Source organism: Photinus pyralis, unplaced genomic scaffold (genome assembly GCF_008802855.1).
Source record: "Photinus pyralis isolate 1611_PpyrPB1 unplaced genomic scaffold, Ppyr1.3 Ppyr1.4_LG8, whole genome shotgun sequence".
In the NCBI taxonomy this organism is placed as follows: Eukaryota; Metazoa; Arthropoda; class Insecta; order Coleoptera; family Lampyridae; genus Photinus; species Photinus pyralis.
In genome coordinates this window covers 7267364-7292945 of record NW_022170819.1, presented here as the reverse complement: position 1 = coordinate 7292945, position 25582 = coordinate 7267364, and the positions used below count along the sequence as shown (strand labels likewise).

At 35.9% G+C, this 25582-nt stretch overlaps 2 protein-coding genes and 1 long non-coding RNA gene across 3 annotated transcripts; 2 read left to right on the top strand and 1 right to left on the bottom strand.

Moving 5' to 3' along the window:
* The first annotated feature begins 1302 nt into the window (after positions 1–1302).
* On the top strand, positions 1303–16391 carry LOC116177983. Its single transcript, XR_004146788.1, has 10 exons — positions 1303–1387; positions 10961–11553; positions 11748–11829; positions 11954–12589; positions 12807–12915; positions 12980–13089; positions 13210–13325; positions 14691–16081; positions 16131–16208; positions 16262–16391. It is a non-coding gene; the product is annotated as an uncharacterized LOC116177983 (long non-coding RNA).
* Positions 16392–17996: 1605 nt separating this feature from the next.
* On the bottom strand, positions 17997–19494 carry LOC116177982 (HIV Tat-specific factor 1 homolog). The gene has a single exon (XM_031497185.1). It carries the CDS (start codon positions 19459–19461, stop codon positions 18130–18132), a length of 1332 nt encoding a protein of 443 aa, XP_031353045.1. The 5' UTR covers positions 19462–19494; the 3' UTR covers positions 17997–18129.
* An 818-nt stretch (positions 19495–20312) lies between these two features.
* LOC116177981 (ras-related protein Rac1) lies at positions 20313–25338 on the top strand. The gene is made up of 4 exons (XM_031497184.1): positions 20313–20636; positions 20858–21110; positions 21285–21419; positions 24936–25338. Exons 1-4 carry the CDS (start codon positions 20602–20604, stop codon positions 25089–25091), a joined length of 579 nt encoding a protein of 192 aa, XP_031353044.1. The 5' UTR covers positions 20313–20601; the 3' UTR covers positions 25092–25338.
* Positions 25339–25582: the final 244 nt, after the last annotated feature.

Sequence of the window (25582 nt, the reverse complement as noted above, 5' to 3'; positions counted from 1 at the left end):
GTATCAAATTTCGTTTAAATTCTTCAATAAATAAAAAAGTTGGCACTGCGCATGCGCAAAACCAAATTTTGAAATTGGCGTTTGATTTTCCTTTATCCCAAGTGCCTATGTATCCAATTTCGTTTAAATTCTTCCATAAATAAAAAAGTTGGCACTGCGCATGCGCAAAACCAAATTTTGAAATTGGCGTTTGATTTTCCTTTATTCGAAGTGCTTATGTATCAAATTTCGTTTAAATTCTTCCATAAATAAAAAAGTTGACACTGCGCATGCGCAAAACCAAATTTTGAAATTGGCGTTTGATTTTCCTTTATTCCAAGTGCCTATGTATCAAATTTCATTCAAATACTTTTATAAGTAAAAAAGTTTGCAATTCGGCTTATAAATGGTCGAGATGCGAAAAGGGCACTGTGAATTTTGAATCGATTCGATTCACCTTTTGGCATTGCGTATTATATGGCTAAATCTATGCCCATATTGAATTTCATGCAATTCAGTTCATAACTAACGGAGATGTAAAAGCGATCGAACATTTCTAAACAAAGTTATCGTTCACACGGACAGATAGATGGACAGACAGACAAAGGAACAGACGGAGAGACCAACCGGCAGGCGACAGATAGCAATGCAAAATTATAAACGATCTCTAGGATCGTTAATAAACGGCAAAAGTGTAAAATTATGGAACATGTGAAAAACGGTTTTTTGTTTTTTTTACGATAACTTTTTTTGTAAGCGGTACAGAAAAAATTCCTTCCTTGGTACAAGACTCGACACCATAACGAACCAAATAGCGAAAAAAGTAGAACAATAGCTCTTAAGATAAAAAAACTAGTAGCGTCGCAAAGTTAGCGGACGGACGGACGGACGGACGGACGGACAAAGTGGCCACAATAGCGCATTTTTTTTTTATTTTTGTGGAAATGCGCTAAAAAGTAGTCGAAGACTTGGGCGGACGGACGGACGGAAGGATCGGCGGACGAAAACGTATGGGATCTTTTACCAAAATTTCAGAAAAGGAATAAAGTGGTCCTAATTGTTACTTTTTCCATTTAGAAAAATGCTTTGAAAATCAAAATTAGATAGGTAGTACAAGCCATTTGGGTCCAACTGTACTTGAAGCGATTAATCAACACATGTTTTCTAAATTTGTGCAGGTTTCAACGCCGATTACAGATAGCAGCGTCTGCGCGAAATTGATCTCTACTCAAGAAGTTCGATAAGGCGCTTTTTCTCTGCCGCTGCCCTACCACATCTACATCAAAATTCCCAATATCCTGTATCGTACGAGAATTCGAGTGGTGCGGTAGTGTAGTGTAAGTGTCTTCTTCCAATGGTAAATGGTAATGGTTTTCCCCTTGGAGAGACTGAATCATTAAGGCTAAGGGTGAGTGTTCCTTCTTTTTTAATTCAGGCGAAACCCCGACTTAATCAAAAATGTATCTACCTCAAAAACACTACAGTTACCGGTAACCAAAGGGTGTCCGTACCCCTAAAAGCGAAGGAAAATTCAAAAATGTGTTTGCACAACCCCTTTATGGTAGATTTGTTTTTGTAAGCGGTGGTTTTGGGGCGTAATCTCCAAAAAGAATCATTTTTTGTTGATACACGCATGGGGTGATGTAAAATCAAAGTTGGTAATTATTGATTATTTGAATAAACCATAAAAACGCATTGTAGGTCCTTGTTTTCCATCGTTTTAATTACTAAATTAGTATAAAATTGGAGATTTTCGTGTTACATGCAACACGTGTTCAAAGATAAAGTGCCACGTCACTAACGCACCTGTGGCCGTTCAGAAACTGTTTCAAAATGGTTGCGTATATTTTCTGACATTTATGGGTGAATTGAAGTTTTTTATAGCAAAAAATGTCCAATTTTGGGCTGTACGAGCAATTTCAAAAACCATGGCGAATAAGCAAAAAATATAAATGGCCTTTTTTTAGCCAAAAAGTTGCATTCAGTTCTCTTATATGCCATTTTTTATTAAAAACTCTAAAGGTTAGCAAAAAGGAGTCTACGTAAAATTTGCTACTTGCGTCGTTTCTTGATGCGGCAGCAAAGTATTGGCTCAACATGTGTTCAATGCTAAAAATTAACCTACAATCGCAGCCGGTATTTATCGCAAAGGTTTCTGCCAGTGACAAACAGATGGTGAGTTTGTTTATCTTTAAATGGGCTTCAATAGCTCCCACGTCTCTCTTCTAAATGCAGCATGTTTCTTCGTAATTTCTGCGGTAATAAATGGGTACCTAAATAAACATGAAAGCGCACCCGGTACAATTTTGTCCGCTCTGTTCGTAAATCGTTGCTGAACGGTGCAATGGAAATTACCATGTCTGAAAAAAGGTAAATGGTATTATATGAAACGCTTTTTCTGTACTCGCTCATGTACAACGTCACTTTACAATGTATTAAAAAGGTTCATTTCGATAATTAGTAGCATACAAGAAAATCATTCCAATCTTTGTGTTGAATAATTGACGTATTACTCTCGTACTATACCCATTACTAAAAGGATTCTTTTTTTTTTAATATCAAGTGAATGGCACTTTTCAGTAACTATTCAGTGGGCCGTATGAACAAATAAGAGAACGAACGAATAGACAAATATTGCATAGGATTAGATATGTAGTTTCATGCTGACTGTATGTTTACCCCCCCCCTCCCCCCCCCTGTATAATCGAGCTATGAGCCAGCCCCCCCCCCTACATATAAGAATAACTATACAGGGTGTTCATTGAAAACTTCCCACCACGGATTTATCAAAAACAACGAATTAAAGGAATAAAACGCCGAGACACGTCAAAAGATTTGTCAAGGGGGACAACTTTTTAACAAAACCCCCTTCCACCCTCTGCTCCCAGGGTCATTCGCTTAAAAATCATTTTAAATGAGAAGTGGTATCGAGTAATAGGTAGCTTGTTTGAAAGATTTTTCGAAGTCCTTTATTTTGACGTTTGATTTTTTTTAATCGGTCGATTGGGTTTCGAGAGAAATTAGAAAAATGTTTCTTTAATTTATTTAACCGAAAATATCACTTATTTGTTGCTAAAAACAGAAAGAATTTAATTTGATTTTGGACTCCATAAGTTAGATAAATTTCCAATTTTATCGGCTAATGTGTAAACCACTTTGGAAGTAAAATCTGAATCAATAAATGAATTTTCACTATCCCAAGTTTGTCACAAAGGTAACTACAACAAATTAAATTCTTTCTTTCCCATAGCAACAAATAAGTGATATTTTCGTTTGTTAGGTCGATAGGTCGATTAAATTAAACTAAGATTTTTCTAATTTTCTCGAAAGCGAATCGACGGATTTTAAGATATCAAACGTCAAAATAAAGGACTTCGAAAGACCTTTCAAACAAGCTATCACTCGATACCACTTGTCATTTAAAATTTGTAAAGGAATGGCCCTGAGGAGCAGAGGGTGAAAAGTTAAAAAGTTGTCCCACTTGACAAATCTTTTGACGTGTCTTGGCGCTTTTTCCTTTAATCCGTTTTTTTTATAAATCCATGGTGAGAAGTTTTCAAATGAACACCCTGATGTATGTACAGGGTCCTGCAACATTGCATCGGGTTTTTCCTACCTCATACTTGTAAAAAATATCAAAAAACCTGTTGTGCAAATGTCGACCCGCATCTACAGAAATTATTTTTGAATGTACAGGGTGACCCATTTTTATGTTTTTTAATGGAACATCTTGTATATTTTTAGTTGTTTCGATGTAATTTTTTAATCTCTGCATTTAGGTTATTCATTATTTTTTACAGAAATAGTTACACATTAATTAATTAAATGTTTATAAACCGGTTTAGACCGTGATAATAAAAACCAAAGAATGCCAGACAGTAAATAAGTGCCATAAGTTTATGATTTGCTGCAAATGTACTCCCTATTTCATAGTAACATAAGATTAATTAAAAATGCGAATTTAGAAAAAGATTAACTCGTATTTTTAAATAATGTGATTTTACTACGAAATAAGGAGTACACTTGCAGCAGATAATTAATTTATTTACTGTCTGGCATTCTTTGGTTTTTTATTATCACGGCCTACTCCTGTTTATTAACATATAATTAATTAATGTGCAAGTATTTCTGTGAGAAATATTGATTAACTTAAAAACTACGGGGTTTAGGCACAGGGCATCCCTCATAAAAATTGAAGAGCACACAAAGGACTATCGAATAGAGAATAGTGGAAGTATCATTTGAAAAAAAAAAGTTATGACACTTTGAAATTTAGAAACTTAACTATTTTTTGTGAACACCCTGTATCACTAAATCCAACATTCTCATTACCAAAGGTTTCCTTTTATTCAGATTAACATTATTGATCAAATGTATTTCTTAACTTTAAAATCAAAGTCGCTACGATTTAGAGCTTGGTTATACCGGGTGGTGCACGGTAAGTAGGAACATAGGGATTTAGCATGGGAAATTAGTTTTAAACAATATCCTGCCCTCCTATAGATTTTAGAGAAAAAACTGTAGAGTTTAAAGTTGTTCATACAAAACTGTTTTTACATGTTTTATTCAGCAAAATTAAAAATAAATTAACTACTAATAACAGAAATGTTGAAATTTATTTTTAATTTTGCGGGTATACCAAAAGCTTAATAAAACGTAAAAACAGTTTTGTACGCACCTTTTAATTCTGAACAACTTTAAACTCTACAGTTTTTTCTCTAAAATCTATAGGAGGGCAGGATATTGTCTAAAACTAATTTCCCATGTTAAATCCCTATATGTTCCTACTTACCGTGCACCACCCGGTATGCAATTATTCGGAAAAAAATTATTAATTTGGTCGCATGACAAAAAACCAAAATGTAAATAGGTCTCCATGCAGAGGTTTAAAAATGAGATCGAAACAACGAAAAGTATACAGGGTTTAAAAAAATCAGTTGTCTATTGACACTCTGGAAACAACGAAGTTATGATCAAAAAATCGAAAAATGTCATTTTCAAAAATGAGCTGGCGTTCATTTACTTTCAAAGATATCAAAAAAATGTTTTAACAAACCCCTAGTAATTGTTTCTCAGCCTCCTGATGGTGCTAAAATAAAATTTTTATCAGGCGTGAGTTTCGAATAAGTAACTCACATTCACTTTCTTATTTCTTATGGACGCCATATTGAATTTTTATGTCATTCGATAGAGAAGAAACTTACAAAACCAGTGATACTCAACCCTATACTAAACACTTAGTATTTCATTTGGGCCCCATCAGAAAGGCGAGAAAAAATTGCTAGGCGTTTGATATCTTTGAAATAGTTATTTACATAAAAGTCAGGAAAATGACATTACTAGCGGGGAAATATTGAAGTACAAAGCCCCTTTGAGGCCGAGTACTTTAATTTCCGACTAATCCCCATGTAAAATTTCCCGTTTTTTTCAATGGTAAACCACCTTAGATTTTCAAAAAAAATTTAAAATCTAACTAGTTACCTGTAGCATTTGATTTTGAAATTTTTCTTGTAAATTTATGTAAAAGTATAGAGCGTGCCTCCATTTAACTTGCCCCCTTACGCATATTCCAATTATGAGTGACGAATTTGGACCACCCTGTAGCAAAAAATATTTCCCTACACCCCTGCGGGCCCAGAGCATATTTTAAGCTATAAAGTAGGCGACACTAGTGCCGCAAAATTTAGCAATCGAGGAATTCATACTAAATGAATGTGTACCCGTCCATGTACAATAAAATATTTCTACCCTTCTGACCTTCTATCAATTAATGCACGTTAGTAAGGAAGGTATTGTACCTATTGAGTTAAAAAATGATCCCCCACTTTTTGGACGGAAATACGTTTTGAAGCGCCAGGAATCCAAATCAAACAAAATCTCGATGATGTCGATCGGTCTGTCGGTCTGTTTGTCTGTATTCGCATTTGCCGCTAAACGGCTGAACCGATTTGAACCAAATCTGGTACACGTATTTAGAACGTGCAAATAACCTGAAATTTTATAAAAGAGTCCTTTTTGCATTTAGTATTGTACAAAGAAGTACGCTATTTCATACACAAAGTTTTTTTCCATGTCAGGTTATTTGCACCCATTTCTGTAAAGAAGTATGAACAAAATTTTTAGTCTATTCGTTGTCGCAATTGCTTCTTTGCGCATTTAGGAAAATATTTTAAAACCAAAATTGAATAATTTTATTTCTTTAGATCGAACTGTACCTAAAATGATTAATCAAAAATTGTTTTCTAAATTTGCGAATAAATTTCTCGCTGCAACGCCGATTACAGATAGCGGCGTGTGCGCGAAATTGACCTCTGCTCAAGAAGTCCGATAAGGCGCTTTTTCTCTGCCTATACCTATTTCACATCTACCTCAAAATTCCCAATATCCAGTATCGTACGATAATTCGAATAGTGCGGTAGTGTAGTGTAAGTGTCTTCTTCCAATGGTAAATGGTAATGGTTTTTCCCTTGGAGAGACTGAATTATTAAGGCTTAGGGGTGAGTTTTCTTCCTTTTTTTAAATCAGGTAAAACACGATTTAATAAAAAATGTACCTACGTCAAAAAAACTACGGTTACCGGTAACCAAAAGGTATCCCTAAAACCGAAGGAAAATTCAAAAATGTGTTTGCACCACCCTTTAATGCTAGATTTGTTTTTTTAAGCGGTGGCTTTGGGGCGTAATCTCCAGAAAGAATCATGTTTTTATTGATACACACATGGGGTGACGTAAAATCCAAAAAAAGTAATTATTGATTATTTGAATAAACTAAATATGCATTGTAAGAGTGCAGGTGTCCTTCCTTTCCATCGTTTTAATTACTAAATTGGTATAAAATTGGAAATTTTCTTGTTATATGCAACACGCGTTCAAAGATAACGTGCCACGTCATTAACGCACCTGTGGTCGTTACGAAGATAATTTCCGAAACTGCTTCAAAATGATTGCGTATATTTCTGACATTTATAGGTATCTAAATTGAATTTTTTTATGGCAAAAAATCTCAAATTTCAATTTCAAAAAATGCCGCAAATAAGCAAAAAATATAAATGCGCTTTTTTTGCCAAAAAGGTGCAATCGGTTCTCTTGACGCCTTTTATTCGTTTCTAAAGGTTAGCAAAAATGAGTCTGCGTAAAATCTGCTACTTGCGTCGGTGCTTGCGGCAGTAACGTATTGGCCCAAAATGTGTCCAATGCTAAAAATTAAACTAAATTGCAGCCGGTATTTGTAGCAAAGGTTTCTGCCGGCCGGTCTTCCTGATTTAATGGTGAGTTTATTTTATTCCCCCAACTTTTTGGACAGAAATACCCGTTTGAAGGGCCAGGAATCCGAATCAAACAAAATCACGATCATGTCGATCGGTGTGTTGGTCTGTCTGTCTGTACTCTCATTTACGGCTAAACGGCTGAACCGATTTGAAGCAAATCTGGTACACGTTAGAACGTGCAAATAACCTGAAATTTTATAAAAGAGTCCTTTTTGCATTTAATACTGTACAAAGAAGTACGCTATTTCATAAAAAGAGTTTTTTCATTTCAGGTTATTTGCGCCCATTTCTGTAAACAAGTTTGAACAAAATTTCAAGTCAATTGGTGGTCGCAATTGCTTCTTTGCGCATTTAGAAAAATATTCTAAAACCAAAATTGAATAATTTTATTTCTTTAGATCGAACTGTACCTAAAATGATTAATCAAAAATTGTTTTCTAAATTTGCGAATAAATTTCTGGCTGCAACGCCGATTACAGATAGCGGCGTGTGCGCGAAATTGACCTCTGCTTAAGAAGTCCGATAAGGCGCTTTTTCTCTGCCTATACCTATTTCACATCTACCTCAAAATTCCCAATATCCAGTATCGTACGATAATTCGAATAGTGCGGCAGTGTAGTGTAAGTGTCTTCTTCCAATGGTAAATGGTAATGGTTTTTCCCTTGGAGAGACTGAATTATTAAGGCTTAGGGGTGAGTTTTCTTACTTTTTTAATTCAGACGAAACCCTACTTAGTAAAAAATATAGCTACCTCAAAAAACTACAGTTACCTACCGGTAACCAAAGGGTATCCGTACCCCTAAAAGCGAAGGAAAATTCAAAAATGTGTTTGCGCAACCCTTTTATGGTAGATTTGTTTTTTGAAACGGTGGTTTTGGAGCGTAATCTCCAAAAAGAATCATTTTTTATTGATACACACATGGGATGAGGTAAAATTACAAAAAAGTAATTATTGATTATTTGACTAAATTAAAACGCATTGTAGGTATCCATTTTTTCCATCGTTTTAATTACTAAATTAGTATAAAATTGGAGATTTTTGTGTTACATGCAACACGTGTTCAAAGATAACGCGCCACGTCACTAACGCACCTGTGGCCGTTTCGAAGTTAAATTAAAAAGGTGTTTCTAAATAATCGCGTATATTTTCTATTTAAAGGTAAATTGTACTTTTTCATGGGAAAAAGTGTCAAATTTTGCGCTGTACGAGCACTGTCCATACAAGGTTCAACAATTTCAAAAACCGCGGCGAATAAGCAAAAAATATAAATGCACTTTTTTTAATCAAAAAGTTGCAATCAGTTATTTTATATGACTTTTATTAAAAAGTCCAAATGTTGGCAAAAATGAGTCTACGTAAAATCTGCGTCTTTCTTGAAGCGACAGTATCGTATTGGCCCAAAACGTTCTCAATGCTAAAAATTAACCTATATTTTGTGCCGGTTTTTCCCACAAGCAGAGGTGAGTTCATTTAAAAAAACTTCAATAGCTCCCCGTCTCTTTTCTAATACAGCATAAAATCATGTTTCTTCACGGTTTCTGCTGTAATAAATGCTTTTTAGCGCATTTTTTAAGAATTAAAAAAAATTTGCTGTTGTTTGCGTCTCGGTTTGCGTTTTGTCCGTCCGCCCGTTCGGACCCACTTCTACCGTTTTGAACTACTTCTAGGGGAATGGTCCTATTTTTTTGCAGTAGGTAGCCTATACCTTGAAGGTGTGCAAGACGGCCATCAAATTTCGCTATCTAAAAGGGGGGCCCCCCCATGAATTATTTCCTGAGATGCTGCTTTTGAAAGTAAAACGTGCATAGCTTTTACATACGACAACCAATTGGTCTCAGATTTTGCATACGCATGCCTTTAGTGGTGCTAAGTTAAACTTTAGGAAATTTGGGGGGGGGGGGGGGCACATGTTCTACCCTTCAGGGTATTCTAATGAAAGGTCTCAACGAAATAAATTGCTTTGTACAAACTATAACTTTGCCGTGTGACTATTTTTCGAGATCAGTGAGCGACGGGGTCTGAGGGGGGTGGGGGGAGTGGTTTGCTTTTATCCTTCATGGTACTCTAATGAAAGGTCTCAACGAAAGGAATTAATTTCTACCAACCATAGTCTCCTCCTCGACCTCTTATCGTAATCGGGTATATTCCCTTATACCTCAAGATCGGAAGAGGGTACTCACAAAGGGCGATTGCGCATGCTGAAGATAGAGACTTGACCTTTGGGACGTGGGTTTCTTGGAAGGCATTAATTTCCCGAAATTTCCACGGATTCCTGGTGATTCAAAACGTGTATTTCTATTAAAAAAGTGGAGGGGGGCATTTTTTTACCATTATGCAATGCTTCCCTTACTAGCGTACGGATGGTAAAAATTGATTGCTTATGCGCAAATTCGATTTTTGTATTTGTTAACCAATTTTTATGAAATTTTAAGAGATGCTTCTTATAAAAGAAAATTGAAAACGTATGTCAGAAAATAGATTGCTCGTACGCAGAGCTAAGGGCTTAGCGCATTTTCACAAAGATCAAAAATGTGCTTTTGTGTCCACTTTGTGCGCCTGTCCATGAGTCCGTCTGCCCGTCCCTTCGGCTGTGCCCCTTTCAGGTCTTTGTCTTAAGAGCTACTTTTTTGCTATTTGGTTCGTTATGGTGTCGAGGCACCAAGGAAACAATTTTTTGTGTCTGGGTGTCTCTTACAAAGACGTTATAGCAAAAAATCGATTCTTTAGTTTTTCATTATTTTACATGTTTGCCGTTTATTGTGCTCTTTTTACGTTTTGTTGCGATTTGATTTTTGACTAACCAAAACTTCATGGATTAAAGCACCCAAAATATGAATCAAAAATCGGTTAAATACATTGATAGAGAGAAATAAAATTGTGGAAACCACGGTTAACTTTTTGGGTCATTGCCTATTATGTGCACTTTTTGAAAATATAGGTTGCGCATGAGCAGGCCCAACTTCCTTATTAATGAGAGGTTTTTTTCTAAATTTTTATAACACCGTGCTTCCTAAAGAAATAAATTAAACCTGTATATATTCCGTTTGTTACCCGTGCCATTTGATACATTTTTACCGGAAGGAAGAGCTAACTTGAAATTTTGTAAAAAAAACTTATACTACCTATCATTGCCTTCTGCTCATTTTTTGCATTTGGGTTGAAATTTTATAATCAAAAACGTGCAAAAAAATGTCCGTCGATCTGTGCTTCTAGATACTCATGTTTACAGCAAAATGTTTACGGAAAGGTGCAATTAAATTGAAATTTTGTATAAATGAAGGCACTTTCTTCATTTCGACACCCTACAATTTTCAAAAATATTCAAAACCTAAGCGCATCTACCCGTAAACTCAAAATCTATCACATTTGCAACGAAAATTCGAGAAAAAAATTACAAAATTTAAATCTTAACGGGCCTCTATCATTACAATCCATACTTACGACTTCATTTGTACTGGTGAGTGCTATTAACTTGAATTTCAGTTATATAAATATTTCCGTCTGTGCCCCCTTCAATCTGCATATGCCTTCAGCTAAATTTCTACGGGAATGTGCTGTTAAGTTTCAAATTTCGTAGCGTGCCAGAAATACGTATACGTTCTTCTATTTTTGTCATCCGGAAGGGATGATTTTTTGACTTTTTGATGCTATGTTAGTAATCTAAGATCCCCCATCGCTTGCTTTTGAACTTACGTTTGTTTTTTTTGTTTCAGATTCCAGAAGGGCAGCCTTATAAAGGTAGGATTTTTCTTTTTCGGTGCATGGGTGATGGTATTTTCTTTTTTTATGTATCTAGCAAGGGGGGAGTGAAAAGTGAATATAGTGATTGAAACGAAGAAAAGGTAGGTATGATTTTAGTTGATTTTCGCAATGTAATACTAAGTGAGCTGTGGCCCTCGTCCAAACCTATCATCTTGCTAGCGTAAGACTGACTGCAATGATTCTTCGAGTGATCTTTCTCGCAGTATTAACTAGTTTATTTTTTATCAATTCTTCCGTTACTTGATTGGGTAACTTGGAGGGCAGTCACAACACATTTAGTATTTCACGAAAATTAACTTTTGACGGCAGGTAAGTAGTGACAAGGCCCGTGTTCGCTTATTAATATTTCGTTCAATCAATAATATAATTGGTTAATAAGAGAACAGAGCCGATAATCGCTTTAAAAGAGAATGAACGCTACTTACTTTTCTTTTCGTTTGTTCATAGCGTCCTACTTCAAGACATTGGGCGCGATCTCCATCTCTGGTGAGGATGCAGGACCACACCAGCCTTGCTTCTTTTGTACACGATTCAGGCGAGTGAGGTAAGTGCGTCATTGTTTTTAATAATAAACCTACATACATCGCCCAGAACCTTTGAATTTTCTTACCGTCACATATTGATCAAAGTTACTCCTTTGTAAATCAAGTAACTTGTTCATTTTTCACAAAAATTACGAAACAGCCCGAACATAACATTAGAGTTCCTTATTGTAATGCATACTTTATGACTTTGCAGTTACCACCAACTTGCCATGCCTGTTTCCACGAACTTCTGCGTGCCGACTCCCCCAGGCAAGTCCGGATTAATAAGGCTAAGGGTAAATTTTCAATTTTTTATGAACGTAATATTCACAGTAAAATCTAAAAAATCATTTTTTTAGCCCAATTTCCCCTTAAGGGTTTCTGAGAAAATCCTGGATTAATTAAATTCTTTTGTTCCAGATTCCCGAAGGACGGCCTTATAAAGGTAGGATTTTTCGTTTTTATGCATGGGTTTCTTTATTTTTTATGTATTTAGGAGTGGGGGAAAAGTGAATAGTGCACAAAGTGATTAAAGTGAACATCGACGATTAATTTTAGCCGATTTTCTTGGTCTAATTCTAAATGGATTGTGATCGTCTTCTCAGCCCTCATTTTGGCGACGTAAGATTAGCTGCAATGAATCTTTGAATGATCATTTTCTCGACGTTAATCGGTTCACTATACGTAAATCAGTATGACTATGATTTCATAGCCATACCAGTTTCGTAAAGTAAATGGATTTTCTTTGCAAGTCTTGAGTATAAAGAAGTATTGCAGCTAATTATTCCGTTCTCAAGGTGAATGTCTTTGAGGATGGTCATAGTCTTTTTATTATTAATTACACGAAATCGGTTTACTGGTTTTTAAAGGAAGGTTAGTAATTAAATCGTTATACATAGGCGAACGCGCCTTACGAGTATACTTTGGTGGTCGTACTAATATCATCGAATGTTCACAGCGCCATCTGTACCCACGGTTCAAGATTTACCATTATCAACCCCTGAGATGGACCAAAGTCTACCCTCGATCAACAATGTCAAAGTTCAATCGAACAAGGTGAGTATACCCAAACCGTAGGCGTAATTTTCTTTTACCAAATCTTTAGATTTTCATTCCACACATGATCTAACGTAGACCCAAAATAGTGTAATTATACATGTACTGCTCCTATAAAAGTATATTGATTAGGAATACTCACTATATCTTTAAAACTCCAAAAATTTTGAAGATTAATTTTTAAATTAGGAGTAATTTATAATATTCCTCTTTTCAGTAATTGGTAATGAAGATACCCATACCACACCAATCCAGTTCGTCAACGAGTGCGTTTCCCTTCCGTACTTAGTGTTCCTTCCAGATGAGACACAATTAATAATGCTAAAGTAAGTTGTCACTTTTAACGTAGCGCAATTTTTTTCTTCGTGGCCGTACTAATCTCATCAATAGTTCACAGCGCCATCTTCATCCACTGGCCAAGGTCCACCATCGGCCTCTACGAGGGATCAGATCGGATTCAAGTCTACACCCGAACCATCCCAAAAGTTCAATTGAACGAGGTGAGTACTTCCAAGCCGTTTTGGATCATTCTCTCCACTCCATTAGTGCAGTATATTGCTTATCGATAACGCATTTTCTTGCTAAACCCATTAGGTGATTTATAACATTTCTTTTTTCAGATAGTGCGTGCTTATACCACATCATTCCGGTTGGCCAGTAGTCGACGTCGACGAGTGCTGTTCCCTCCCATGGTTAGTGTCACTTCCAGGCGAGATTCAACAAATAAGGCTAAAGGGTGAGTGTCACTTTTAAAAAAGGGTTGTCAGCACTTTTTCACTTCTCATGTAACTTAGGAATAGGGTAAGTTAACGATTGCGCGGAGTGTTATTGCTCTATAGTGTAATGATATGGTACATTCTCCATATTTTGAAGATATGTTGAATCATACAGTGTGCACTCACAAATTAAGGGGCCAAAAAGTTTTAAATTTTTTAAATGGGACACTCTATTTTTGATTCTAATTTTTAGTTATACATGAAATTCTTTATTTAGTATGTGTAAAACCAACGAAAAAGTTTTAGTTTCAAGGAAAATTCGAATACAATACAAAAATCGCATTTTCAATTTTGATTTCAGGCTTCATATCATTTATTTGCATTTAGTTAAAACTAGATGAACATTTTAATAGAACAATGTTCAGTAATAATGTTATAAATAATAAATAATTAAATAATTATTCGTACAAACAAATGCACAAAGCACACAATTTTATAAACTAAACACATCAATGTTTTTAACAAATACTGTAACGGTAGCTCTAAATTTGAATTTATTTTTTCGAATGTTATAGAGAGGTAAAGTTGACATTTTTGGAGATTGAAGGGCATTACATATCGTAGAAAAAATTAAAGGGTGTCGAAATTTAGAATGTCGATTTTCCAATTACTTAATTGTTTCGCTAATGGAATTTTAAGAGTAAAATTGTAAGCATTGGTGGAAGTGCTGCGTTTTTTTAAATTTCTGTAGAGCAGTTTTCATAATTGACTCCGGATGTCTGGAAACGAGATGACGCAGTAACTAGAGCCACAGTGGGTATCACCTACTACCGAATGACCTCACGCTTATATGAAGCGGTTTGGAGTTAACAAGGCCAATTAAGATACCCATTTTGACCTAGTTACTGCAACATCTCGTCTTCAAACCCCTAGAACTTATTATGAAAACAATGCTCTACAGAACTTAAACTTCGTAGAAAAGAAAATCTTCAATTCCACCAATAAATAAATAAATAAATAAATTCATTGGAAAATCGACTCTCTAAATTTCGTCGCCGTGTAATTTTGTTATAAAATGTAGGCCTACATTGCCCCCCATTGTGTGTTTTATTGCATGAATAATTATTTAATTCTGTACTATTATTTATAATTATGAAAATCAAGAAACTTCGAAAACTATTGAGGATAAGTATAGCACATTATTAATGGCAGAAACCTATATAGGGTGTTCCATTCAACAAAGCTGAGATATGCGAATATGACGGTTGGTAACAAACCCTTACTTAGGGTCATATTAGAACTCCGAGCGATCATTGATACCCCTAGAAGTAAACTTTTTTAGTAGTAACATGTTTTCCACCTTTCTCATGTATTTTTTGTTTCAGGTTCCAGAAGAGCAGCCTTATAAAGGTAGGATCTTTCTTTTATATGCATGGGCTGTTGCATTTTTTTATGTACCTATTTAGCAGTGAAGTGCATTAAAGTGTTTAAAAAGAAGATCAACGACTAATTGTAACTGGCTTTCATATTGTAGTACTAAGTGAGTGATAATCGCCCCTTCCGGGCCTATCAACTTGATGACTTAAGTTTGACTGCAATGATTTTTCGATTGGTCTCTCCCGCGACATCATTCAATTTACGTTACATTAATCGGTATGACTATAAGTTTATAGCCACACCAATTTTGTGAAGTACATTGATTTTTGCGAATTTGACTGTGGGCAATGATTGCATCCAAGGCTTCTGTTACCAAGTTGAATGTCCTGGGGACTGTTATACCTCACTTATTATTACACGAAGGCCAGTTAACGAAAGGTGAGTGATTAAATTACTTTATAATTCATTTGAAACGATGTTCGATGATCTGCTTCTATATTTTTCTACTCTGACGTTAACTGAAATGAACTTACTAAGCTATACTGCGCTCACGTTGCATACGCTATACTTCTATACTGAGGTCCCTTAATGAAAATATATTTAACAGCCGGATACAAGCACCACGAATGCATGAATGAAGCTTCCCGAAACCCTAACAATTTCCGAAGGATTGTCACTTCGAGGGGTCATCAGTGGGAATCTTTATTATAAAGATTCGAACCCCTGAAAATTGACATTTCGCCATTACCATTTTAGAGGTCGTCACCGCCCACAAAATTGTAGAGAGGAAAAATGACAAAATGTCAAGTTTCGGGGATTCGAACTCATAAAAAAGGTTCCCACTGGCACCTCGAAATGGTAACCCATCGTAAATTGTTTGTTATGGTCTCGGAAAGCTTGATGAAGAATTTGGTGCTTGTATCCGGTTGTATAATCTAAAATTACGTCTACGCATAAAACGCACGCCCGCGCCGTCTCGGAACGAATACCAAACCGCGTCGGAAATAGTGTATGTGTAGTGGTAGTGTTTTCGGTACTGGAAGAGATATGGCAATCTTTCTAAGCTCCTCCTTAACTTAGAAGAATGCTATAGATCACTGGTACCATAAAACGGTAAGTGAGCTTTCGGGGGTTCAGTGGGACTACTTGAGCCACCTGCGGATGGCCAACGCCCCACCTCCACCTTTATTTAAAAATTGAATTACTTTTACTCTTCTGTAATTGGTGGTTACACATCATTACACAGCCACGCTTTTCCCCTCACCACAGTGCGCTAGTTTGGAGCGCACCAATAGCCGATGTCATCCTGGCATGGATCAGTACGTGTTTAAACCATATCCATCCACCCACGGTTGTGAAACAAAGAATAGAAGTAGGAAAGTTCACCTTTTTGCTCCTGGTATGTCGTCTCACCTACTGTGTCGTTTCCTAATTGAAGAAAATTTCAGAAAAAGGTTTTGGATGAATGAAATTTGCCGATCCGCGGATTCGCCGTAAACTCGTCTAACTTCGTACGGAAAAAAATGGTTTGTTTCCATGAACTTTTAAATCCCGAATGACATGACAAATGCTATTTCAGCTATTCATTGGTGTGAAGATTGGGAACGTGGGTTTTTCGCAAACACGCCGGCTCTCACAACTCTGTCCTATCCGTGCAGGTATACAAGGAAACGAAGAAGCTTATGGACGTAGACGTGATCCTCGCACAAATGAAGGTAACCCTTTCACATATTTCCAAGTGTCTTACTCTCAAAAATCGAATTTTGAACTGCACCCATCTAGGTAAATTAATAATTTCTGCACTAAAGATACACCTTTCCTTTGCATTTGTTTAAGTTTTCGAAAGATTGAAACCTTATGCCTGCAAATTCTGCAAATGAAAAGCTCTGTAGTTTACGACCCAGCCATTTGAAAGCTTTTATAGTTTGCGACCAAGAAATATCTGCATTAAAAAGGTCAAAATTTAATACTCTTGCTTAACAGAGCTAATGAGTCTTTAAAATTGAATTTTTGAAATTTTAAGCTCTTAGAAACTGCTTGAAAGTACAGATTTTGGGAAGTGCAACATCTGCAAATTAAAAACTTTAAAGTCTGCGGTCAAAAAATTGAAATATCCGGTCGGGCACTTTGAAAAAGAGTTATATACACGGACGGACGGATGGATCAAAACTATAAAGGCTCTGAGGACACAGACACAGACGAACGGACAAAAAGTCTACATGATCAAAATTTAATTAAATACCTATTACCTACTGAAAACGGAATTTGAAAATTCCAGTCCGTTCGCGGGTTATCATGTACCCAGACGGGCTCTTTAATTAAAGTTAACGTAATTCCAACTTTTAGTAACGAGCGACAAAAAGCGAGCTCATGATTTTGGACTTTCTGTCCGTGCGTCCGTCCGTCTATGTAGGTACCTACATTATCTCACGAACGCTTTCGAATTTTCCAATAATTCTGTTTTGAGTAGCATGTGCGCTGGTTTATCACAAATTTCTTAAGCCCCCCCCCCCCCCTAGAAAAATATCCGCTACCCCTGCCACTTCACTCTGGAAACGGGCCCGGGGGAACCCATGATACTATAATAATCAGATATGCTCATGCGCACGCGAGCGCATCTATAATGACGTCACTGGGTGACAAACGAATTACTGGTAACATGATAATAGTATCATGCCATAATGACAGCTTGACAGTAGCGATCATCATGGGGGGAACCCCTTTTGCAAAGCGCGGTGGTCTTCGAGGGGTAGTCGATTTCGGACGCTAAAAACTCATTCTCCGCTGCGAATTTTGTCACGCGATTTAAAATTTCTGAAAGCTCGAATCGTGGTCTCTCTTTCTCGTGTCGCCAATAGAAACCGAGCTATGAGAAATGCCACAAAAATTTAGTGCTACTTTGTGGAGCGGTTTTAGCGGAATCCACAAAAATGGCGGATTTTATGATTGTGGGGACGTCAGAAGTGGGTACTGACAAAGGGACTGTGGTAGTCTTTGACAAGATGGAGGCAAAACTGGCTAATAGAATACCGATACAAAAAAATGCGGTCCCTTCCATCTCAGACAACGACTTTGATCATTTTTTTCCTTGGGACCTTTTTAACTTTTGTGTACAAAAAGCTCCTATTTAAAATATATTTTCTTAGATTTCAAAAAAACTATTCTGTAGTCTGTACAAGTGAGAAAATTTAGTCTTTTTCATTTTAATAATGGTTCCAAGCAGTGTTTTTAATAAATAGTCATTAGAGTGGGCATGCACCCACTTAAGACCCTGCCATCGGGGAAAAAATAGGACAGTATAAATAAGGTCTTACTTTCAATTACATTCTAAATGTTTTATGTGAAAAGTAGCTATAACAATGCGATATAAGCCTAGATTTCATTTACAAACAAATTCAATAACGTTATTGGTAATTAATCCTAAATCTAAATACTAACAATAAATAATTAATTATCAGTATTGGTCTTCTGAGCACCATCGTTTGCTGTACTTTCTTCGCCTTCCAGAAATTTATCCCACTTCTCAATCCTCTGAGTAATCTGCGAATCCGTCTCGGCAATTTTGTATTTGGTCCTCCCATCCCATATTTCTGCGAATAATTTTCTCTTCCCAAACCACCTTCCATTCAACAATTGAACTACAGCATCGGCCTCCTCTGGTTCTTTCATATTAACTTGGGCCACACCTTCCGGATGTTGATCGTACATGATGACCTTCTTCACTGTGCCGCACTTGGAACATTCCTCCCGTAAATCCTGTTGAATCTCCAAAATTAAGCTGACATCGGCATCAAACATGCTCGGTACAAATACGTTGGTTAAAATGACGACCTTCTCGTGCTTCGCCCTTTCGCCGCGCATCTTCTCCGGTCTCCAATCGAATAGTTTCTCCTGCATACGCTTCAGCTTCTCCCTCTCCTTCTTCTTGCGTTTCTTCGGCTTTAGCTTAGGATCGAAGGCTCCTTTCATTTGAAACTTTGCACGTTCAAGTTTCACCTTGTTCCCTTTTAGATCGGAACCGTCAAGTAACTGTAACGCCAGGTTTACCGATTCTATCCGAATGTACGTGCATAGGGCGTCACCCTTGAAGGATTTCGTTTCGGGATCTATGTACAGTTTCACCTTCATTTTGCCCGTCGATAGATCTCTCATTACGAGTCCACATTTCTGCATGAATTCAACAAACTCGTCTTCGGTCAGGGACAACGGAAGGTTGGTGACGTACACGTTGGTGTTATGCTCGTCGTCTACATCGAACCACGTCGGCTCAGGAGGCGGTGCCTTACGTTTGGGTGCTTGCTCGACCTTCTCGGGTTTTTTCTCCACTTCCTTGGTGATAACTTCGTCTGCTTTAGGGGGCGCCTGTTCGTTCTGGACGAATCCATAGTTCAGTTGATACATTGCCATAAACTCGTCATCCAGTTTCGGAAACCACGCATTCTTCTGAGTGTCCCAAAAGTATTTGACACCATCGCTGTCTGTGTATGTGTGTGTATCGTCTTCGAACCCATACGTTCTGCTGTCACGAAGCACCCACTCTTCCTTCTCAGTGGACCAGGTGTATTGGTATTTCGATTCTGGGTCAGTAAATACGGCAACACCATCTTCATAGTGGATGTTGTCCTTGTGATCTGCACTTTGCGGGGTGGAGTCTTGTGCTTCCTGCTCTGGCTTCAGTACCCAATTTTCTTCTAATGGAGGTTCCTTTTGTGTCTCTGGTGTATTTACTTCCTCTACATCTGCAGTATTTACATTTTCAGTATTTACCTCTGACGCCATTTATGTCACATTTTAGGTTATGAGAGGGGCAGCATTCCATATTCCAAAACTGTATCATTGAAAGTAATGTACACGGTGGTGCAAAAAAAATTTACAAAACAATACAGATTGTTCGCACTTATGAATCAAAACCAACAAGCGTTCGCAGTAGCGTAGCAAGACGTTTGTGGGCCTGTGTGCCACTGGGATTTAGGGGTCCCTCATATTCTTTGATTATTCAAAATTTAAATGTTCTTTTGACTCATTTAGGTTCTAAATGTCATCAATTTTTTTAATTTGTGTCTGTTAGTGCCTTATTTGAACAAATGTTTCAAATAGAATAATTTTTATGATAATCAAAATGAACCAAAACCGTTTAAAAAATAAATAAATAAAATTTGTTAGGCCACATACAATACTATTCTCTGTACCGTTGGATGTCTTATTAGTGGGTTTATAGTTTATACAATCATTATCAAAAATCGTTTAGAAATAGCCAATAGAAACACAATTAAGGTTTATTGCGCGTTGCTAACCAACAAACCATCCTAAGCTTAGTCCCACCATTGCTCTGGGTAGGGTACTCTTTGCTTTTATGGGAAAAACCCGCGGCGGTCTGGCGTGTTTGGAATACAAATACGGACTTTTGCTCTACTACTATGACTCGTGTAGGTTTACCATATATGGATAATTATTGCGTGAATTCAAGGACCCGAAATGTTCCCTAGAAGCAAAGTAAGTGCCGGTGCACACAAAGCGTATTTTTACCGGAACATTGGCATTGTTTGAGACGCATGGTGTGTATGGTAATGAATTACAGAATGCGGCCAAAGCAAGGGGCAAAGGTTGTCTTGTGGTTATCTGTCGGTAAAATAGATAGCGGAAGTGACAGCGGTGGACAGTTTATTTTTGCTCACTTCTACGTGTGGGTTTGTTTTCTTTAAATAAAAATCGAAGGGAAGTGCCTCTTTTAAATCCATTGCAGTGCAAAAAGAGTACGGTCGGAGGTGGAATAAATAGTGTGGGAAATGTGCAGCACGTGCAGTAATAAACATTTCACATTAATTTAAGTATTGTGGCCTTGTGTAATTGGAAGTTACACACCCATCTACTCTTATCTTATTAGTTCTTACCGACAGCGTAATTTAATTTAAATACAAAATGCAGGCGATTAAATGTGTCGTCGTGGGCGATGGGTGAGTTTTTCTTTTATATGTGCGGTAATCATATGCTTAATTTTCGAGAACTTATCCCAGATGTATGTTCCCTCTGTTTACCTTGAGCTAGAAAAAGATAAAGGATAGGCGCGATCGGAAAATGAACCAATTTTTTAAAATAAGTTTTAAGCCTTTGCTTATTTATAAAAATTGTGTCATAATGTTCAATGTCGAGTGTATAAATAATATTCGTTTTTCAGTGCCGTCGGAAAAACATGTCTCTTGATCAGCTACACGACGAACGCATTCCCCGGCGAGTACATTCCGACAGTATTCGACAACTACTCGGCGAATGTAATGGTGGACGGCAAACCGATCAATTTAGGCCTGTGGGATACGGCCGGTCAAGAAGATTACGATAGGTTACGTCCGTTGTCGTACCCCCAGACCGACGTCTTTCTCATCTGTTTCTCTCTAGTTAATCCTGCATCCTTTGAAAACGTTCGGGCAAAGGTAAGGAGAGTTTCTATAAATCTAATTAGGAAGTGATTCACAATGATGATTCAATTTTTTAGTCTTCTTTTCCCGACTGAGTTTAATCTGATGTTAAACTTTTGAACTGATTACAAACTTAATTAAGCTAACTAGACGGCGTACGTTTCGCAAATTAACGCAGTTTCTTTTTAGTGGTACCCGGAAGTGAGACACCACTGCCCGAGCACACCAATTATTTTAGTAGGTACCAAGTTGGATCTGCGCGACGATAGGGCGACCATTGAAAAATTAAAAGATAAAAAACTAGCGCCAATTACGTATCCACAAGTGAGTATGTCGTAAAATTTTAATAAAGTGCATATTTCTGTCTCGGATATTTCCATTTACCGTGTTGCATAAGATATTAAAATGTGAAATGGCTTAATCATCGAGTGTGAAATTCTTGGTCTGATAATTACTGCTATCTTTGTGGCACCGAGCCACTTCCTGGCTCAATATTCTTTCCTGACCACATCAAAAGGGACGGAAGTGCAATGTTTTTCCTTAAATTTGTGATTTGAATTTTTTTATTGCTTAAGATAGGTATACATTTTCAACTGAATCACTACAGGTAGTATAGTATCGTAATGTCACATAAAATTATATTTGCTAAATTTTTCGTATCTTGTATTCGTATCGTAAAAGAGATATTGAGGTGACCCTCTGATATCGAACGCACTGTATATATTTAATAAATACCGAGATAAATACATTTAAATCCAATAAATAAGTTAGATCCTATTACATACACTCAAATCCTTTTAATTACCCCATAAAATCCATTAAATACACTTAAATAATCCAATTGTATTTCGCTAAATAGCAAAAATACTTTAAACAATGGAATTGGTACTATTGATTCTATAATACGCAATCGTGCTTAGTGTTTAGTAAAAAAGCAGAGAGTGCCTTTTAAAATTATGGCTCGAGATCTCAATTGCATCTCCAGTGTGGCCCAAATTCCAGCATGAGTCACTCTCGTAGTCGATCTTTCATGCGTGTTGTATCTTTCGCATAATTATCACTGAATGGGATTGGGATATAGAAAAATTTCCAAAATTTTAGCGAACAATCCAACAACTGAATTTCTTAAAAGTCAATAGAGAGTATCAAAACAGTTTTTATTATAGGCGACATGTGCTCTTTTTGGGTCAATCCCAAGTGGCACAATCAAAACTTGAAAATTTCGCTCACTTTAAGAGATACGAGAGAAAATCAAACATTGTCAATATCAGAATGACCCAAGAGTCACGAAAAAATTATTACAAAAGTACTTGCTGAGTAATCTGCCCTTTTGAAAATAAGGACCTACCCTCATTTTTTAGATATAACACCCTGTATATTTTAAATTCTAAAACGGTAGCATTTTAAATTTTACACATTAAATAGGGATAATATTAAAAAAATTCAAAATGATTAAAAAATAATTTAAAAAATTTGAGAATGGTTCAAATGAATGATAAAAAAAACAAAAAATTAAAAAAATGTTTAAAAAAAATCTTTTCGAACTAATATTGAATTTGTTTAAATTTCTTTAGTGTTATAATTTTGGAAAGCGAATTTAATATGCTCTTTTTCGAATAAAATATACAGGGCGTTCCACTAAAAACAAATGAGGTTTCCTATGTCCTATAGGTTTTTATCTGTCACTACTTATTTCGAAAACTGCTGATAATTCAACAGTCATTATAAGTCATAATAAAGGAACTTGTAAGCAACATCTTTCTAGATATTATGAATCAATCATTCTCTAACGTTTCATAAATTTGGCGAAAAATATCATAATTGACGTTTTTGATTTTCCCCTGTACCTCATTTTTTAAATTGATGACCATATATATTTTCATCAAAAACTATCATATTAAATTCTCTTTTCCAAAATGTAGCACTAACAAAATTAAAACATATTGATTCAAATAGATTTAAAAACCCTAAAGATTCAAAAAAAATTTCGAAATTTTGTATTTTTCAAATCATTTTTTTTAAATCTTTTTTGAATATCATCCCTAGTGTATGCTACATTTTTAGATTATTAAATAATACAGGGCGTTCCATTTAAAAAGTAAAGTTATATCTGATAACTTTTTTACTTAACCCTGTATACTTACTTTTCATAAACATTTTTCAGTGTATCTTTTAACCAAGAAGATAAGGGTCGTAATGAAAGCCATAATTTTTTATTTATTTAGTATATTTTAAAAACGTTTTCAATTTTGAATTTACCATTTTCAGTTTGACCCAACAAGACCACCTATTGGCACTAACAATTACGGAGATACCCTATAAAAGTGTCGAAAATAAGACATTCTGTACTTACTTATTATTATTATACCTATACAGGGTGTATCATCATATTTCGAGTTAAGTATAGGGATCTCGCTTATTAGCATAGATAGAGAGTTGGTTAAATGGCTCGTTAAATGGTCAAATCAAGAAACAAAATTTACCCCCATCTCTAAAGTTTAATAAATATGGCAAAAAACATCATAATTGACGTTTTTGATTTTTGGCTTTAAAATTGTTATTTGGGGAGGTGTTTATCAACCAAACAGACTTTCTTGGGGAACTTTTTTTGTTCTTTTAGATTATGGAGATAAATTTTCGTTATCATTAATAATTAATTTTATATTGATACTAACTTTTGTTTTTCATATGGGAGCCATTTTAAAGTTTGTCATCTGATAGAGAAAAAAACCGTGATTTCAAATATTTATAACGTTTAAAAAAACCAAAAAAGTTAAAAATTAAAAAAAAACATTTTGAGTGACATTTTAGTCAATTGGAACATTAATTTTAGTTAAATTCCGGTTTTTATTAAAAAAATTCGATTGTTCATGCATATTATCTGATTTCAAAAATGTATAACATGTTTTTTTTAATTTATTTTATTTTAGTAAGTGTTAATAATAGTAATATGCATGAACAATAAAATTTCTTTAATAAAACCCCCACATCAAGAGCATTTAAGGGAAAATCTGTTCCAAATTCAACCAAATCGATCGGGTAGTTTCGGCTGAACCTTGTTTACTAGAATCATGCCACATGCACACACACAGCACTTTTTTGGACGCCTGGGACCTTAAAACGTAAACATCCGGTAAAATGGGTGATTTCAGTAAGCTCCCAATTTTTCATTGGTGAGATTAATAGATTTCAAAATTTTTTTTTGAACTGAAGTGTCACTTGTTTTTCAGTGTCACTTGTTTCTGTAGTTGGGAAATTTCCTTATATCTCGATTAATATTATCCTGTTTTGACTTCACAGTTAGTTATCATTTGTTAGTGGTTAATTTAAGATTAGTATACAGGATGTTTACATAATTTAGGGTAGGTCAATTTTGGGTAATGTAGGTAGAATTTTCCACAGGGTAAATTTTGTGTGGTTACGTAGGGAGAGGAATTTTTTCACATCGTAGCGTTTTATAATTTTAACAATTCGCAGGAAAGTGATTGAACTCGATTGAATTAATTACGATTGTTGTAATCGGCTTGTGCGATGGGTGGGGGGTTCTTGTTTGTTTCATATGGGGGCGTAATATTCTTGTTGACTCCCGTATATTTATGTTATTTGAATACTATTGTGGGATGGATACATGCTTGAATATTATACCACCCAACTATTTTTCCTATCTCATGAGCTATCTGTAGCTTTTAAATCTGGTTTACTCCATAAAATGTTCTTATGCCACGAGTGCGGATTTATCCGAATTATTTGAAAGATATGAAATGCAATTAATTGCTATTTTTAGTAGAAATAAGACACTAATGTCCTCGTGAAATCATTCACAAAGACGCTTCTTTTCAGGGCTTAGCTATGGCGAAAGAAATTAGTGCGGTAAAGTATTTGGAGTGTTCGGCTTTAACGCAAAAGGGCCTGAAGACGGTATTCGACGAGGCGATAAGGGCGGTCCTCTGTCCGGTAATGCAAGTGAAACCTAAACGCAAGTGCATAATTCTCTAAAAAAAAAACATACACACTCAGTGCGACATCTCTATTTTGTTGGCTATTGCTTATCGAAGGCCGTAATGACGGAGTTTGATGCGAATATTTAAAAAAAAAGGTAAATAACGTGGGTAATTGTGATCTATTTTTAAAATAATGAATTTCGTACACGTCGGCGATTTATATCAATTATTGTGTGCTAAATTTAGTCGAATAGCGAGGCCGGCGTGTGCAAATTATGTTATTAAATGATGTAAAAAATTAATTGGAAAGCCTAATTTTAATATATTATTTATATTGAGATAATTTTTGATAAAACTGCCGATTGTACTGTTTATGCAGTGTGATTCATTAGTAACAAACCTACCCGAAAGATAATTATTAATGTCAAATATGGTTCTACGAATGCATCACCCTGTACATAGACACCGATACTTAATTTGTTTGATCTATTAATGCACAAACGTCGCTTTATTTCATAAAGACCAGTTCGTATAAACTAATTGTTA

Bases quoted from the DNA above. Each gene is read 5' to 3' on its own strand.
- LOC116177982 (XM_031497185.1), bottom strand. From the start codon at position 19,461: ATGGCGTCAGAGGTAAATACTGAAAATGTAAATACTGCAGATGTAGAG.
- LOC116177981 (XM_031497184.1), top strand. From the start codon at position 20,602: ATGCAGGCGATTAAATGTGTCGTCGTGGGCGATGG. The intron at 20,637-20,857 runs GTGAGTTTTTCT...TTCGTTTTTCAG, and splicing joins TGTGTCGTCGTGGGCGATGG to TGCCGTCGGAAAAACATGTC. The intron at 21,111-21,284 runs GTAAGGAGAGTT...GTTTCTTTTTAG, and splicing joins TTGAAAACGTTCGGGCAAAG to TGGTACCCGGAAGTGAGACA.